This window comes from Aethalodelphis obliquidens, unplaced genomic scaffold (genome assembly GCF_003676395.1).
Source record: "Aethalodelphis obliquidens isolate GAN/ISIS:26980383/991018 unplaced genomic scaffold, ASM367639v1 scaffold17, whole genome shotgun sequence".
Taxonomy (NCBI): Eukaryota; Metazoa; Chordata; class Mammalia; order Artiodactyla; family Delphinidae; genus Aethalodelphis; species Aethalodelphis obliquidens.
Genome location: NW_020837961.1, coordinates 16,659,422 through 16,677,859, shown reverse-complemented (window position 1 = coordinate 16,677,859; position 18,438 = coordinate 16,659,422). Strand labels below are relative to the sequence as shown.

The following is an 18,438-nucleotide window of genomic DNA, read 5'->3' as shown; positions in this document are numbered from 1 at the left end:
CAATAGTAAAAAGGCTGGACATTCACAAGAAGAATTATTAAAATACTTTGAACTCCAACAAACATCAGTGGTAAGTGAAAATCTTTCCAGGAAGCCCTTCTTGAGCGCTCCGCATATTGACTTTGGGGCACATTTTAGTGAGATAAACCAGTGTTGACACGTTTGAATGTAATCACAGAATTACCATACACAGACAGTTCTGTTGTTCCTCACCACAGTCCCCAAAATGAAAAGCAGCAGGTAACAGGTAGCCAAGGCCACCTGACTCCTGGCTTTTTTTTGCAAAATAACCAAATGCAAACCACTGTTTTTCTTTTTCATACTTAGCAGCAAAAGGAAAAAGAGGTAAGGAAGGAGGCTGCCACCAAAGGCTGCTTGTGAGTTCAAACACAGTGGGACCACAGAATTTCGATGCATGGAACCTGTGCTGCCTTTCTTTCGATGTTCATTTTTTAAATGAAGCAAAACACATTAATAACTTTTAGAATATCAGCATAATGCAGCCTATGTTGTGAAACAATCTGTTCCTAAAACAATGTCCAGATGTTTTTTCCTACTCTATACTGAAAATAGGCTATACATCCACATTACAAGTGGTATAATTTGCTCCTCTGGTAGCTAGAGAACTTGGTAGAAGCCACACACCATCAAATGTAGACAGAATCATATCACATTATCTCAATTGATTCCAGTATTTCTAACTCCCAGACTGCTAAAAAATCTTCCCCACCTGTATAGCATGCTTTGCCCCCAAGATTCACTGCATTTACTGTTGAAAAGTAACTTCATGGTTTATGAAATTTAGAATACTGCAGGATCAAAATTAATTACTTCAAATAGCTTTTAACCCAATACTCTGTACCCCCTTAGTGAAATATGTTCCAAGAATAAGAACAATCACAACTTTTACACTTAAATTTTGGTAGTGATTTTGGTATAGTAATTCTAAAATAATTTTACGTGTCATGTAGAATCAAGCAAATAAGTTAATATTAATGTTGTTCAGAACCAAAGTTCTCACCATGGGAGAAGGAAGATACAAATATGGAACAGGGAAGGGTGAGGAAGATTAGTGTTAAATTTGAAATCAGAGTATCAGAATGAATTCATGATTTATAAAAAATGCATTTGCTGGCTCTGTTCCCTGAACGGCCCTAGGAGCAATGACACCCCAGCAGCACCCAGATCTTGATTTCCAAATACCATTCCCCATGAAAAGAAACTAGGGCTCCTTGGAGAAGAAGCCAATTCCCAGGCTGGGGCAGGAAAAGTGTATGATAAATCTAGAACATCTTGATACGGCAAAAAGCAAGAATGTGCTCAAAGACTAACAGACACAGATCAAAATGACCCATAAATAAGCTTAAAGGTGCTTCCACTGGCCAAATACAGACCATTTAGAGTAACTAATTGAATTTTTAAAAACAACGAGCCCACACTGATACTCAAAAAAGTGCTTCTTTAGTAAAAGAATGCCAGCCAATAAATGCAGACAGAATGCTAGATTTAGAAAGTCCCTATTTGCAGCCACCAATGTAACAAAATAATGGATTCCGGCAAGGATTATTAATGAATGCTAAAATCATTAAGTGAACAGGATATCCAAATGGTCTCCAAGTATCTCCTCCCAAATTATTTGCTTAAGAAAGGGATCTTAAAATAGAAAATCTGAAAGAAACCTAGTGAGCAAACATATATTGGCAATAATGTGACAATGACAGTATGTGCCTTGTGATGTGATGTGATGTGATGCGATGCGATGAATGGGACACACCACATGCCATCTATGGAGTCTTCTGCCAAAACATTTATCCTGAACCTACTCATGAGGAACAATCAGGGAAGCACAGAATTCTACAAGCTAACTGGCCTGCTTTTTCAAGTCAGTTTCATAAAAGATAAAAAAAGGTGGAAGGATTGTTCTAGAGTTTAAAAAAACCTACAGATGACAACCAAATGCCATGGGTTTGGATTCTGCATTTTAAACAAGACAAACGCTTTAAAGTACACTTGGGGGGAAACTGAGCCTCAGGTTTGAATGTGTACTATACATTAGATAACTATGAATAATCAATTCCTTGGGTGTGACAAGAGTATTATGATTGTGTAGGAAATGTCCTTATGTTTTAAGAGAGACACACTGCAACAGTAGCAGGTGAAGTACGACAATGCCATTTCTCTCAAAAGAAAAATGCTTTTTATAGAGAGAGATGTGATGCAATAACAATGGCTGAATACAGGGAAAGGATATATGGTTATTTCACTGTACCATCAACTTTTCTGTAAATTTGAAATTTTCAAAATTAAAAGTTGGAAGTAAAAAAAAGAAAAAACGGGGGAGGGGGTAGGACAGAAATAGCTTACAGATACCAGGAGGGTGCATTTGGGGGCTTTAGCAAACTGGAGCATCCCACTCTCAAATTTAACCAAACTCAATGAAGAGCCAGAAGTGGTGACAGGACAAACTGAGGAATCAAGCTAAGATGGCAAATTCCTAAACACCCTCTTCCTGTTAATTTAGACATGTGGATGGCAAGTAATATAAAGGTGTTGGTGAACGTGTTCTAATGTACCTTTATACATTTTACCAGCAAAAGACATAAAATGAAAATAAAAGGCAAACACCTTTCCCTTCTAAATTATAATTCCAAGGGGGATGAAGGACTGTCAGGGGAAAAAAAGGATTATTTTAAAGTTAATACAAAAAATAAAAAGTTAACACACTGACATTTTTGAGAAGTTGGCAGAATGATGAAACTACCCTAGATGTTTTCTCATCTAAACCTACTAAACAAACATTTGTAATCAGACATATACAATTAGACTAGAGGACATATTGTTTTAAAATCTCCCAAACCGAGAAAAGCACCATCACCAGTGTGGTGTTTATCTTTTAACAGCAACAAAAAAAAACTACCCACCAAGACTTTTTTTCTTTGAGCTTATTTTCTAATAGTAGACACTGAGTAAGCCCACACTGTTAATTCCACTATCAGTACATAAGATGCTGCCTTACATATGCAGCAATCGCCACCTTAAACTATCTCAGAAATATGGTTGCATTTCAAATACTGCTGGTAGACTGCTGAACTAAACACAGTACTGGAATTTGTATATAGACATTCAACTTAAAAAAGTATTTTTACTCAAATTTTATTTTAGATTATGAAATTAGCCTCCCCATTCCCACCACTTCCTTCTGAAATCCCCAACAAATACAGCAAAGTTAACAACTACATGGTGGGATAGTCATTCAAACTTTTTAATCTCCCTTTACACATTATATTAACATTCATATTGCAAGGCATTCCATTCACAAATATTACAGTTTGATAAAAAACTTCACACACATACCAGATTCAGCCACTTTACTAAATCATTAAAATAATAAAAGTAATGAAAACATTATAATTCCTTTAAAGCAATAAAGGTCTGAGGCACTCTGGGAAAGATGTTCTCATACAAATGTAACATGTCAGTGGTATCGAATTATCTTAGAATAAACTTACCAGATACCTAGTAATCAAGTACTCTCTAATGACAATGACCTTGATCTGATATGTCTTCACTGGATGCACTCCCATTTGGACTGAACTACTGAAAGGAACACAGATGTTGGGCAGCTGAGGTCATTTCTAATGAGGTTCCCAACTATGTAAAGGAGAATTGTGGTAGCACACCAAGGACAGCTGCATCCCTGCAAGGCAACAGTCCAATTTCAAAGAAGTTCCTTTCTCATCCCCACCAGGTTTATTAAACATTAGCATTTCCAGACTCTGCTCACTGCTGGAGAGATTTCAGAACTGTCTTTCCCCATCAACCCCCACAGTGCAGCCTCCACCCTTCTCTGAATATCTCCAAGGTATGCCTTTGAAATAAGAGAGAAGGGAGCGTTTTTCCTACCATTATGACCAAACAGAGGTCTGAAATAGCAACGTATTACAAAAATCCCATTCTCTGCAACAGCCAGCTTCCGCTTGGAGCGTGGCTATTTTTGCCATAAACTAGATTTTTTAAAACCTGATCATCTTTTTCCAAAGTGAATTTTGCCATAGCCATTCACGCACACAGAGTCCACACTGGAAAGTCTCACTGACCGAGTGCTTCCTTACACACAATTACGAGGGTAAATTAGCAGGGGAGGAGGGAGGCTAATTCCCAGCTGGGAATTAAATCACTGCAAATGACGGGTCCATTTACGACAGCATAGAACCCTGTCAGAATCAACACAAACCCCAGGTCACATAGTGTTTGGTAATTACATATATGGAATTTAAAATGTATACGTATATATTTCCATACATATATAATTAAAAAAAAAATCGGGAGCAAAATATGTTGCTAAAGTTTCAGGGATTCTCATCTCCAACATTCACCTGGAAAGCAGGTGGCTCTGAAGGCCCGGTTGTGGCAGTGATAAAAGCAACTAGAAGCAGGTTTAAGTAAAAGTGCTCAAAGGGCAAATGAGAAAACAGGGGCACAGAGATTTTTTTGTGTGGGGAGAGGGGAGCATTGAAAGGAGTTGAGAATGCTTCCTTTATTCTTCTTGGCTTTTTCAGACCCAAGACAAGTTCTTGAGGACACACATCAAATGCTGTAGTCCTTCCTTATCTATAGTCGAAACAAAACAAGTTATAAAAAATGTCCTCTTCCATCCTGTACTCTCAATAAAACGCCGAGTACAGCCAGAAGGTATCACTGAGATGTGCCATCTCGGGAGAAATTAAAATTGGGACATGAAGTGAGGCCGCGCGCTATCGAGTCGCCGGGTTAGGATTTCGCAGCCAGTGTCCGTGACCAGCAGGGTGTGCTCGAACTGGGCAGACCGTTTCCCATCTCTCGTCACTGCTGTCCAGCCATCCGGCCAGGTTTCATCCTGCCATCCGCCTTAAACAAACAAACACCAGTTCTTAATTCTATCACTCAGCTTGTTTTCTTAATAAACTCTCTAGGCAAGTGTACTGGCCTGTACTCCTATATCCTTGGATATCTCAGAAAACTAATTTCAAAATTCACTATTAAGATTCCTATTTACACTTCAACTGTTTAAGCTAAAAAGCCTTTTCTATTTCATTTTGGTCTTTAGTCCAACAAAGTAATAACAGTGTTTAAATTTTAAAACTTCACATTTTGTATACTTCCCAAATATTAAATCAAGTTGGTATTTCCAAAACAAAGGCACTCGGTTTCATTTTCAGAAACGTAACTGATAACCACTCATCACAGAACTACAAGTAAGAAACTGAATTAATGAATTTAGCTCTCTCCTGGTGTAACTTTGGAATCTGACTGAACTATAGCCGATGTATATTGTGAAGGAAATAGAGTAACTTCTTATACTTTTATTATAGCATTTAATTCCTGATATAATTTTTAAATGGCAGGCACAAAGATGGTGAGAACAGATTATACGCTGAAATTTTTATAGGCCACACCCCTGTAACCAGAAAGAGGGCAGAGAAAAAGAGAGACTGGTGAGAAAATTTTTAAATTATTGGGAGTTCCCTGGTGGTTAGGATTCCAGGCTTTCACTGCTGTGGCCCAGGTTCAATCCCTGGTCGAGGAACTGAGATCCTGCAAGCTGTGCAGTGCGGCCAAAAAAAAAAAAATTATGATGAGGGAGAATGGGTTAGAGAGAGGGTTAGAAAGGAAACGAAGGGACAATGAAAAGAGCTGGGAGACAACACAGGAAAGAGAGAATGGGAGGAGGAGTAGGGCAGGGGAGGAGAGGCAACAGTGGAATGGCAAAGTTCTGCAATTCCAGATACTACTATAAAAATGTGTTTACAGAGACTTTCTTATCTCCAAATTAGATGTAAAAAAAAAAATCAATATTCTTCATTCTGAGTAATCTTTTTTGCCTTGGGGGTGGGGGGCCCACACTTTGCAGCTTGTAGGACCTTAGTTCCCTGACCAGGGATGGAACCCAAGCCCACGGCAGTGAAAGTGCCGAGTCCTAACCACTGGACCGCCAGGGAATTCCCATTTTGAGTAATCTTTACCAAAGATTAGGTCTTACTGCCTCAGACACATCCCAGAGTACAAAGTCTGCAGTGAAGTAACCTACTTTTGCAATATTAAACCCCAGTCTAAAAAGAAAATATGAGGTAGCTTAAAGAAAGTTAACTCATGCTTTGTCAACCATCTGAAGATGAGTAAACAGATATTTCTCAATGTAACGAATGATCTTTTCACAAACGGATTTAAGATATAATACACTGGGGTTTTTTTATAAATTTTTTTTTTATTTATTTATTTTGGGGCTGCGTTGGGTCTTCGTTGCCGTGCGCGGGCTTTCTCTAGTTGCGGCGAGCGGGGGCTACTCTTCGTGTGGTGCGCGGGCTTCTCATTGCGGTGGCTTCTCTTGTTGCGGAGCACGGGCCCTAGAGCACACGGGCTTCAGTAGATGTGGCGCACGGCCTCAGTAGTTGTGGTGCATGGGCTTAGTTGCTCCACAGCATGTGGGATCTTCCCAGAGCAGGGCTCAAACCCATGTCCCCTGCATTGGCAGGCGGATTCTCAACCACTGCACCACCAGGGAAGCCCGACATCAATACATCTTTAATTTTATTGTCATCTGCTAAAACAGATCCTGGAAATTCAAATTCTTCTTTGGATTAGAGACCTTCCACTAAGAAGCTGGGATTTAACCTAGCTGAGTTATACTGAGGTATATTTGTTATAATCTGACGATTGTCTGAACCAGCTCAACACTGTGTTATTTGCTTACTCCCGGAAATACCACTTCATGTCTCACCAGCTAAGTGCCAGTTAATGGAAATAGGTATGTAATAACCAAAATGACACCTTCCTCTCACTGTCTTGCCTTTCTCTGCTAATATACTCAATGCTCTTGCAATGGGTTACATATGATCATTATTCTTATTCCAGGGAATGACAAAACAATACCTTACATTTGTACATCCCTTTAAAGGTACTTTGTGTTAATACAAATCATCTCACTTAATTCTTACAGCAGCCCTGGGGATTCAGCAGGATAAAGATTGTAACTTCCATTTTACAGAAAAGGGAACAAAGGACCAGGTTAAGAAGGCAGCCTCTAAAACAACCTCCAATGCTCCTCTCCCCTTGAGTGTGGGCTGGATTTAGTGACTCACTTCTAAGGAAGAAAATCTGGTAGAAGTGATGGGATATCACTCCGAAGTTTAGGTTATAAAAAAGACTGGAAGGATCCCAAGGGGACGCATCCTTTAACACAGGGACCAGGACACAAGAGCCCTACTACTGTTGCCCCAGCGAAGAACTGGCAGAAAGCAAAGGTGAAGGCCTCATGAAGGAGGCCCCAGTTATTACGGACAGCCTCAGTGGGGGGCTCCAATCATGACACCAACCATCACTGCCATGTGCCTGTTACAGTGACCAACAACAGCGAGGACATAGAACTGCCAGTGCTGAGCGTGTCTATGCTGTGCTTTTTCCACAGCAGTTGTATGACACCACCTGACGATATGAGTGCAGGCCCTCAAGCGGCAGAATGGCTCATGAGTTTAGAGTCCCACAAATTCTGCCACATAACTAGCTAAGTGACTTTGGGCAAGTTACTTAACCTCTTCAAAAATCAGTTTGCTCTCCTGTATAATGGGGATAGCACCTACCTCATAAGTTGTGGAGAATTAAATTATATAACTCTGCCGCAAAACGAATAGCTCGGACTTCCCTGGTGGCGCAGTGGTTAAGAATCTGCCTGCCAATGCAGGGGACACGGGTTCGAGCCCTGGTCCAGGAAGATCCCACGTGCCGCGGAGCAACTAAGCCTGTGCGCCACAACTACTGAGCCTGCGCTCTAGAGCCTGTGAGCCACAACTACTGAGCCTGCGTGCCACAACTACTGAAGCCCGCGCGCCTAGGGCCCGTGCTCCGCAACGAGAAGCCACCACGACGAGAAGCCCACTCACCGCAACGAAGACCCAATGCAGCCAAAAAATAAATAAATAAAAATTAATTAATTAATTTGAAAAACAAAAAGACAAAAAAAACACCAAATAGCTCTAGCTTCTTTTTTCCTCCTCCTCCTCACCCCCATCAAGACAAGCAAGAACTTCTGCACAGGCTTGATGGAGGCGCCTAGTTATTACCATGCTCCCTTTGACAGGACCTTTATGAAAAGGGACCAGGATTCAAGCACTTCAGCATCTACGGACAGCAGGCAAATTACCGTGCAGAAGGTATTGCTTTCTTGCCAACCCTTACAATTTTCAGTTCTCTAACATGATACTGAATCAAGTTAGAGATAGGACGGGGAGTGGAAATGAAGCAAAAAGAAAGTAGAGCAGACTACTAATCTGATCATGAGTAACCAAAAGTAAATAAAAATTCAATTAAAGAATGTTACAGCATCCCTTTTTTCTCACCTTCACAAATCATTGGCTCAATTGTAAATACGTGGCCGGCCTTCATCACTCCAACTGCTTTATTTTCTGAAATTAAAGAAAAAAATCTCAGAACACAGCAAAAAAACCTACAGCATATTGTTAAGCAGCTCCCTGGGAAAAGTACACAACTTATATTCCCATGAGTGATTCTTAAATTAATGACTTTCTCCTCTCCTGATTCCCCTTTCTTAAAGCAGATCATTCAACAAACAGGGATTTTACTGAAAACCACCTACTCTGGGGCAGATACTGTCCTAGGCATATTTCATTTTCTTTACGTCTTCTCTAGGAAAATACAGAGATGCCCTAGGCTGGATCTCAGATGTGGTTATCGCTTCTATAAAAGGAAAAGTGCCCCCCATTTATGTTATAGCAGGGTTAGAATTGCAACCATGCAACCCAGCAAAGCGCCACACTCATGGAGGTACGATGCTTTAAAGAAGAAGACATTTCGAATTCCACCAGAAGCCTCCTACCTCTTGGGTGCGTGTAGGGGTGTGGATGCGGGTGGAGATGGGGGCACAGCCCAGAGAAACAACTGCACCATTTTTTAAAAGTTTTGTAAATTGTCTTATCTTCGGAGGGGGACAAAGCCCCGCACACTAACCTACTTTTCTTTAATGCTGACACGATTATTCCTTTCTATTGGAAACAAAAATTCCATTTCTCCCTCCAAAGACTTTTTGTCCAAGTTAACCAATTACAAAAGTATTTTTCAGGATCATTGTGAGAAACTCAACTATCAGTGCCCAGGCGTGCCATCTTCCCAAGAAGGCCAAAAATTTTAAACAGGATAGGCCTTTTTATACAATCTCAGACGAAAATGGAGAACCAGTTTAAAGTTCAAACTGTCAATAAAAACCAAAAACTGATAAGAGCATCGGTAAACAGGTGACTGCACTTGCGCTGCCGGACCACCAGGTGGCGAAAGCACCGGCTTTCAGGGGTTTTCTGCGTAAGGCTGCGGTTCTTCCGGAGGGCAACCCATGTGTCGACAGAGGCCGACCCTGCTCAAGCTGCTCTGTCTAGGTACGGTCTAACCTCACCCGCACGTTTACACTCCTGCACGCCCTTCCTTGTGAATAGCTATCACGCTGCTTTCCGCTATCTTAGGTATTGCCAAAATACACTTATTCTACAGATTCCAAATCAGGAGTTTCTAAATTATTATAAAACTCTGAGGGGCAAAAATAATCTTTACTTTTTATTTCTAATTTCATGAACTTTCTCTCCAAATGACATGCAATTTACTACATATATAGACTTGGTCATATTCCCTTGGGGATATCAAACAGAAAATGTCAAAGAGCGTCAGTGTGGTGTCATGGAAAGAAAAAAGGATAAAGGAATTGATAGCTGTGCTGTCCAGTAAGGCAGCAACTGGGTGCATGAAGATCGGCACTTAAAAAACGGCAAGTCAGAAAGTGCATATAAAAATATGCCGATTTCAAAGACAAAAAAACAGCATGTAATATATCGCAATTTTTTTACACTGATTAAATGTTGAAATGCTAATATTTTTAATGTAATGGATTAAATAAAATATAAAATTAACTCCATCTGTCTCTCTTTACTTTTTCAATATGACCACTAGAAATCTTAATATTACATATGTGCCTCACATACACTGGACAGCGCAATACAGAGAATCCAAGTTCCACTCCTGTTTCTGCCATTGATTCATTGTTGTAGAAGTTACAACTCGCAGCTAACCTTGACTCATGGTTTCAGCTTCTCAACAAGGCTCAAACACACATCGCCTAGCGACTACACTATAGCAGATACTACTGCTGAGTGCTTTTACAAAGGTGTGTACCTGCTCTACCGTCTGCCTCCCAGAACTACCGTGATATATATTCTAAAGATAGGGTAGCATCACGTTTACTTTCGAACCATAATGACAAAGAAGCACACTACACTCTCATCTAACGAGGACTTCTCTTACACGGAAGGAGGTGGAGGGAAGTCACACAACCATTTCCTGGTTCCGTGCTCGGGTGCTTAGGAATATGAAGTCACAAGCCAAAGCAGGGATCGTTTACATTTCAAAAGGCCTCTGCAGTAGAGACTCTCAGCAGCTTCCTTTAACACGTCCCTAAAGGGACCACACATATTTTGTTTTATCTAAACCCGATTAACACTTGACTTTTCAAAAACATATCAGTTGGATGAAATGAAGTATACCTGGGTCCTTGTTTCTTTTTTCAGAATTTTTATTTCTAATTAAAGAGTTTAACATGAAACTCAAGCGCCATCTCTTGTGTATGGGTGGTATGGTATTTTGCTGACACCATCATCACTGACCTGTATCTCCGTCTCCCATAAATTCTATTTCCTTCAAAAAAAATCTCTCTTTATGACATATGCACACTACTGTGTATTGATATAAAATCAATAACTCCTGAGAGCCTACTGAATAGCACAGGGAACTCTACTCAATACTCTGTAATGGCCTATATGGGAAAAGAATCTAAAAAAGAGTGGATATATGTATATGTATAACTGATTCACTTTGCTGTACAGCAGAAACACAACAATGTAAATCAACTCCGATAAAAATTAATAGACATAGACAGATAGACAAAAAGTCTCTATCTAGTCCATACCTAAACCTAAGTTTGTTACCTCTGCAAGTAAGGGTGCTTTTTTCATTCCCTCCCTTGCACACTCTTGTTCCACACACAAAACACACACACGTACACGTGTGGCACACGCCAGTGTCATCAGAATAGCTACTTCCATTCTGTTAAAGGCAATGCACATCAGGTGATCACAGGGCTTACCAGGAAGGAATGAAGTTGGCTACCTATTTTCTATTGCTAGCTTTTATTTCAAGCACAATTCCAGCTGAAATAAGAAGGACTATGTGGTCTGCTAATAAATGCTTATTGATTTATGTCAAATGCTGTGCCTTAAGTGCCTTCTCTAGCTCCTCCTGTTGAGACGTTTCTCACTCATTTCCCTTTCTCTTCACAACTACTGACGTCTTAGATTTTACCTCACATCTGGATTACGACAACTGCATCAGGCTGACAAGCCTGGCTAACTCACACCGGCAATCCATTCTAGACACCACTGCTAACTTTTCTTCCCCAAATGGCAATTTCACCTTGCCATTCTTCTGCCAAAAAATGTTCTACAAATCCCTAAAAGGAAGTCAACTATCCTCGATCTGGCACTGCCCATTTCTAGTCTTTAACACATAATTCTCAGCCCAAGCTTATCTTGTCTCTGTTCAGTCTCAACTTGAAGCACCTATTCATGCTTCCCCACCACCTGGAATGCCCTTCCTCATCTCTCCAGCAAACCAAAATCTCAATCTTTATTTCTCCCACAAGACCCAGCGCCAAACTGCTTCAGTACTTCCTAGGCAGCACGGGAAAGACTGACTCCAGAAAGCCAGACAGAACCTAGGTACCAATCCTACACCTGACGTTTATTTACTAGTTTGTGTGGACTTGAAATAAATACATCACTTCCCTAAACGCAGAATCTGCTTTTTAAAAATAGGGCTGAGGGCTTTCCTGGTGGCGCAGTGGTTGAGAGTCCGCCTGCCGATGCAGGGGATGCGGGTTCGTGCCCCGGTCCGGGAAGATCCCACATGCCGTGGAGCGGCTGGGCCCGTGAGCCATGGCCGCTGAGCCTGCGCGTCCAGAGCCTGTGCTCCGCAGTGGGAGGGGCCACAACAGTGAGAGGCCCACGCACCGCAAAATAAAAAATTTTTTTTTTTAAATTTTAAAAAAATAGGGCTAAGAAATTATTCATAGAGTTGTGATGATCAAATGAGATAATGTATAGCATCACCATCATTATTATCATCACTCTAAAAGTTAACACGCATTATCTCACTTAATCCTAGTAACAGTTCTAGGGTAGGTACCATTCCCTGCTATTGTGCATATGAGGAAAAACGTAAGCACAAGGAGGTACATGAAAGTGTCTACATAGCAATGGCTCCTACATATTTGTTAAATTCCTTCTTAGGTCACTTATTGTGGACGGTTTTCCTTTCTAGCACTAAATAACAGACTCACCCCTGCATGTCTTAACTCTCCAAGAGAAAGGTTTCTGTAAGACATTAATCGCCCAAAACTTCCTTTGTTAATCTATCAGACAGCACTCAATTTGAGAAAAGGTACTTCTTTTTTTTTTTTTTTTGCAGTACGTGGGCCTCTCACTGTTGTGGCCTCTCCCGCCGCGGAGCACAGGCTCTGGACGCGCAGGCTCAGCGGCCATGGCTCACGGGGCCCAGCCGCTTCGCGGCATGTGGGATCTTCCCGGACCGGGGCATGAACCCATGTCCCCTGCATTGGCAGGTGGACTCTCAACCACTGCGACACCACGGAAGCCCGAGAAAAGGTACTTTGTCGATTCCCCTCTATACCAACAAAGAATACAGTAGCTGACATGTACTGAGAGCTCAAATCAAACCCAGCTGAACCAATTTCATTTAAGGAATCAGAATACATGTGGCAGAGAGTACTGGCTGTTCACCAACATTACTAGTCTCCTTTTCTTCCCGAGTACTCAGCTGGATTACACTTCCCCACCTCCCCTGCAGTTAGTGTAGCCATGTGACTGAATTCCTGCCAATGAAAAGTAAATGTAAGTGATTTATGCCAAATCCAGGCTGGCCCATTAAAACCTCCCAAGCATACCCCTCCATGCTTCTCCCCTCGTCCCCAATATCTGTACGACTAGGAGGGGAACCCCCAAAGTGATCTTGAAAGCTATAGGTTGAAAGTGACAAGAGCCTGGGTCAGAGAATAACTGTCCCACCCCACACCCCCAGAGTGACCACACACATATGCTGTGGACTGTTATGTGCCTTGTGTTTACATTCTGGGGGGTCTGTTTATAACAGCTAATAGATTACTTTAATAAATACAAAATAGTAGGTCCTGTTAAATGTCTGAATATTTGTTAGTTAGCAAATACCAAATCTTTGGACAGTACTTACTGGCATAGTGGGGTACATTGGGGGCCGTATGAAAAAGCTTGTGGATTCCATGCCCACAATAGCTTCGAACAACTGAAAATCCATTTGCTTGGGCATGCTTCTGAATAATGTTTCCCAATTCTCTGTATCGAACACCAGGTTTCACTGAAAGGAAAAGAGAAGACTCATGACAAAGAGAAAGAAAAACTAATGATTACTAAGCAATCACTGTCTATGCCAGGAACCTTTCTGAAGGCTTTACACACCTACATTCCGAGACTTTCAAGATGAGGAAACCGAAGCACAAAGAGGCTATACTGCCAGGAAACGGCAAAGCTGAGATCCAAGCCAGCAGCACCTGGGTTTCCTCCTTTGCTGCAGAAGAAGAGGGCGTGTGCAGCAGTAAGGGGTTGGGAGAGGCACCGCTTGCTCTCTGAATAAACAAGAGAATGGAACACACACTTCTCTTCCTCGCCTTCCCTAAGGTCAGTGTGCTTTCCATTAAAGCGAGCAGAAGAGATAAGAGAGGAAAGAGCATCAGGAGAAAAAGGGATGTCCAAAAAGGAACTTGACTTGTCCTCAGTTTTAGTCTGGTCAATTTCGCAAAGAATTACTTCCCCTGGGCTTCTTTATCCCCATAAAAGTGGTTCTCAAATTATTCATAGTTGCCTCTGCAGAAGGTCTTAGGAGTAGGATGTAGAAAGCTACTTCTCACTGTATACTTCCAGCCCCGTTTAACTTTTATGACTTTTACCACTGTTTAAATAAAAACCCAAAGAAGCGGTTCTTATTGCTGCTACAGCTCTCCTAGCATGGAGACTCCTAGGGAACCCGGCCACGGTTCTGGGGGTCCTCCCACGCCCTACAGTCCCCTACTGTGCCTCTCTCATCTCCAACCTGAGGCGCAGGCACAACACATCCTCTCCCATCAATCAAATTTCCAGGTGAACGGCTCAAGGCATCATTTTCATAACATTTACTTGCTCTTAACCACATGTTCCAGCTTGACTTTTTTGGGGGGTGGGGGGGTGGGAGGTTAATTATTTTTGAGGAACATGCTGACTTGCATAATGATTTTCTTGCATTTCCATCCAAGCCGTCCTATCAGCCCCAGTCAGCAGGGAGGAAAGGAAAATTTTAACCATGGTGCACAACACACAAGAAACTGTTCAACAAAAATGACGGAGGGTGAGAGAGGAGACTTCTCCCCTAATTCTCAAGCCAGAGGGAATTCTGGTCCCAGGGAAGTACACTTCATAATACCTGGAGACGTTTCTGGTTGTCACAACGAGGAGTGGTGGTGCAAACGGCCTCTGGTGGGTAGAGACCAGGAATGCTGCTAAGCATCCCACAGTACACAGGACAGGCTCCCACAGCAAAGGATTATCAGACTCAAAGTGCCATGAGCATGTAGACTGAGAAGCCCTATTCTAGAAGGCTAATTTCATAGCTGGTCAAGCTCTCTAGTGCTCTGCACCAGGGTGGGCAGCCAAATTATTGGAAAACAAGAGGCAGGAATGATACATACAAAAGTGTTAATAGCACTTTCCAGAGATGAATCAACTTCTATTCTTTCCTGTCTACTGTTAATGAAGACTTTGGTTTCTTGTAGGTTCTTAGCAACTTTTATTCCTGTGTCACTGTAAAACAACATTCCAGCTGTCTGGTTATTTCAATCAACTCACAGAGAAGCAAAAGGGACATAAACATTGAACACAGAAACCCTAAAAATGATTTAAAACTAAAGCTTCCAAAATGAGAAACTAAATATTAAAGTCCTCATCTCACAATACCACAGAGAATATCAAAGTTTTTAAGTATAATCAACAGTGAAAAATAAGGAAAAGAATATCTCACATATTAATATATAAAAATAATCACATGCTTTCACTTTTCATTCCTCTGACTTCATTAAATTAGTAAAAATTGCATCATATACTATATTTTTGCCTAAGAACCCTGTCCTGTCCAATACATTGTTGATGATATATCAGATTTATTTAACAGGGGGTAGGGGGTGGATAATACACTGAACAATAAGGTTGAAATGCTGTGGATTTTAACTGAAAAGTTATTTGCCCTCAAACTGTCCTTTGTAATAGTCTGTTAACATTTGCAACAAGACTCTCCTTCTCTTTCCTCACAAGATATGGCATAAATTTTAAAAAACCTGGATGAACTGTTGTATGTGAGAAAAATCCCACAGAAATACACCTCTACCCAAAGATATTATTCACTGCAATAGCAAGATATATGGAAAACACCAAAATCCAGTAGGGGAACAGTTGTAGAAAATTTTATACTGTGGAATATAATATATAGCCATTAAAAGAATGGAGATCTATGCATACAGGTACGTACGTATTCTAATATGGAAAGACCTCTAAGATATTACTGGTTGAAAAGTACCAAATTATAGAATACCGCAAATCTTATGATTCCGTTTAACCTAACTAAACACATACATACAGTTATGTGTGTTTCTATGTGTGTACTAACATACTACAGAGAAAAAAAGCTAAATGTTAAAAGTGGACACCTCTGGGGACTTCCCTGGTGGTGCAGAGGTTAAGAATCCACCTGCCAATGCAAGGGACACGTGTTCAAGGCCTGGTCCGGGAAGATCCCACATGACGCAGAGCAACTAAGCCCGTGCGCCACAACTACTGAGCCTGCGCTCTACAGCCCGCAAGCCACAAGTACTGAGCCCACGTGCCTAGAGCCCGTGCTCCACAACAAGAGAAGCCACCACAATGAGAAGCTCGCGCACTGCAACGAAGAGTAGGCCCCACTCGCCGCAGCTAGAGAAAGCCTGCGTGCAGCAACAAAGACCCAACGCAGCCAAAACTAAGTAAATTTATTAAAAAAAAAAAAAGTGGACACCTCTGGAGAAGAGAGATTAAAAAACAAAAAAGGAGAGGCAAGCGTAAAGGAAGATCACTCATTTTTCTCTTATAATCTAACACACTCTTTCCCAAAATAATTAAAAAGTAGAAGAAAAGTTGCACTCAAGAACTATCCACAAGTCAGAAAGAGAAGAACAAATACTGTATGTTAACACATATATATGGAATCTAAAAAAAATGGTTCTGATGAACCTAGGGGCAGGACAGGAATAAAGACGCAGACATAGAGAATGGACTTGAGGAAACAGGGAGGGGGAAAGCGAACCTGGGATGAAGTAAGAGAGTAGCATTGACATATATACACTACCAAATGTAAAATAACTAGCTAGTGGGAAGCAGCTGCATAGCACAGGGAGATCAGCTCGGTGTTTTGTGACCACCTAGAGGGGTGGGATAGGGAGGGTGGGAGGGAGACGCAAGAGGGAGGAGATAGGGGGATATATGTATATGTATAGCTGATTCACCTTGTTTTACAGCAGAAACTAACACAACATTGTAAAGAAATTATATTCCAATAAAGACGTTAAAAAAAAAAAAGTATCCACGCATTCCTCCTCATTTATCAGCCAGAGAAAAGGAAGATAAATCATAGAAGAGTCAAAGGAATAAGCAATAGTCCGGTCCATCCTCATCAAGGGATTCCCAAATCATCCTTAAACCTACTACTGCCAAACCCAAAGCTAACTCAGGGAGGGTAGAGGCACAGCTGGGAGGGATAAGGCATGCACAGTATAGTGACAGGTCACTCAAGGCCCACACCACACAGTAGCTCCAGCGGGTGCCCAGCACTGAGCCTGACCTGCATCAATGGCTTGCATCAGGCACTCATACGTGGTCTGAACCAGTTTCCGAGCTCCCTCATCCACGTCTCCAACAAAAAACGTCTCATTCAGGTCCCCATGATAACCATTGCGATAAAGAGTGATGTCCACTGCAAAAGAATGTGCAAACATAAAGACCACACTTGTTTTTTATCTCAAAATTGAAGTTAACTTTCTCCAACATGACAGAATCAAGCAGCTTAATGAGAGAGATAACTTCTGCATTCACAAGTGACACCAATGAATACATACTTAATGCCCAAGAGACACTTCTTGTCTGTAATGCAACTGAACTCACTGTGGAAAACAGGTCCGTGGTCTCGCAGCACAAGCCAGACAGTGGGCTTTAATACTCTTACAACAGTGGTTAGATCGTTTACGGCAGAAGAAAAATGTAACCCCGGATATATTCATGCAAGATCAATGACCCAAGTTAAGAACATTAAATGAAGGACTTTGCCACGTTTTGACATTAAACAGGAAATACTGCTTTCATTAGTTATCTTTAATGACTTTTTCCTCGTCCTAGTGAATCAATAAATAGAAACATTTACACTATTCTACACTTAGTTTTCAAAGACTCATTTGCCTTTCACTGATTTGTGACTATTCCCATGTTTAAAAATACAGATTACCACTACACCACTAAACTCCACTAAATGTATCCTACGGAGCACATTAAATGAGTATTCTTAAACCATAAATTTTCAATCCACTTAAAATATCACAATATAGGTGTGTTGGCTCTAGCACAACACTCACGTTCCTGAAAAACCTCACACATTATGTGTGTAATAAAAATAATAAGGCTTATATATGAAAAACAGCATTGGGCAGACCCCTCAAAACTTATGGAACTTTATAAACAGATACTCTAACTGAAGCAAAAAGAATGCATATAAAAACAGTGTCAGGGCTTCCCTGGTGGTGCAGTGGTTGAGAGTCCTCCTGCCGATGCAGGGGACACGGGTTCGTGCCCCGGTCCGGGAGGATCCCACATGCCGCGGAGCGGCTGGGCCCGTGAGCCATGGCCGCTGAGCCTGCGCGTCCGGAGCCTGTGCTCCACAACGGGAGAGGCCACAACAGTGAGAGTCCCACGTACCGCCAAAAAACAAACAAACAAACAAAAAAAAAGCAGTGTTGGTCAAGTCCCCACTACCATTCACAGCCAGCATCACAGTTGGTCCATTCTCTGTAGCCTTTAACACCTGGGCTCAGGCTTCCTTGTTTGATATATAGATCCTTGAAGATATCTGATTACTAAAGAGACCAAGTTCATCAATATTAAAAATACCATCGAGGGGAGCCTAATTCATCAACACTTTTTCAATCACAGAGGAAAATGTTTTTTGCAGCTTCTTTCTCTGCACTTGGGAGTT

General features: G+C 41.4%; 1 protein-coding gene across 2 annotated transcripts in view; it reads right to left on the bottom strand.

Moving 5' to 3' along the window:
* The window catches only part of METAP1 (methionyl aminopeptidase 1), a 71,218-nt gene that overhangs the window by 1,470 nt on the left and 51,310 nt on the right, over positions 1-18,438 (bottom strand). The window contains exons 8-11 of one of the 2 annotated variants that reach the window (XM_027116966.1): positions 17,038-17,169; positions 13,354-13,497; positions 8,373-8,438; positions 3,138-4,887 (exon numbers count right to left, since the gene is read on the bottom strand). In XM_027116966.1, coding sequence (XP_026972767.1) covers positions 4,724-4,887; positions 8,373-8,438; positions 13,354-13,497; positions 17,038-17,169 — 506 coding nt within the window. In that variant the 3' untranslated portion in view covers positions 3,138-4,723. Of the gene's footprint in view, positions 1-3,137; positions 4,888-8,372; positions 8,439-13,353; positions 13,498-17,037; positions 17,170-18,438 lie in introns of those variants that run through there. The other variant, XM_027116967.1, reaches the window with a different exon arrangement.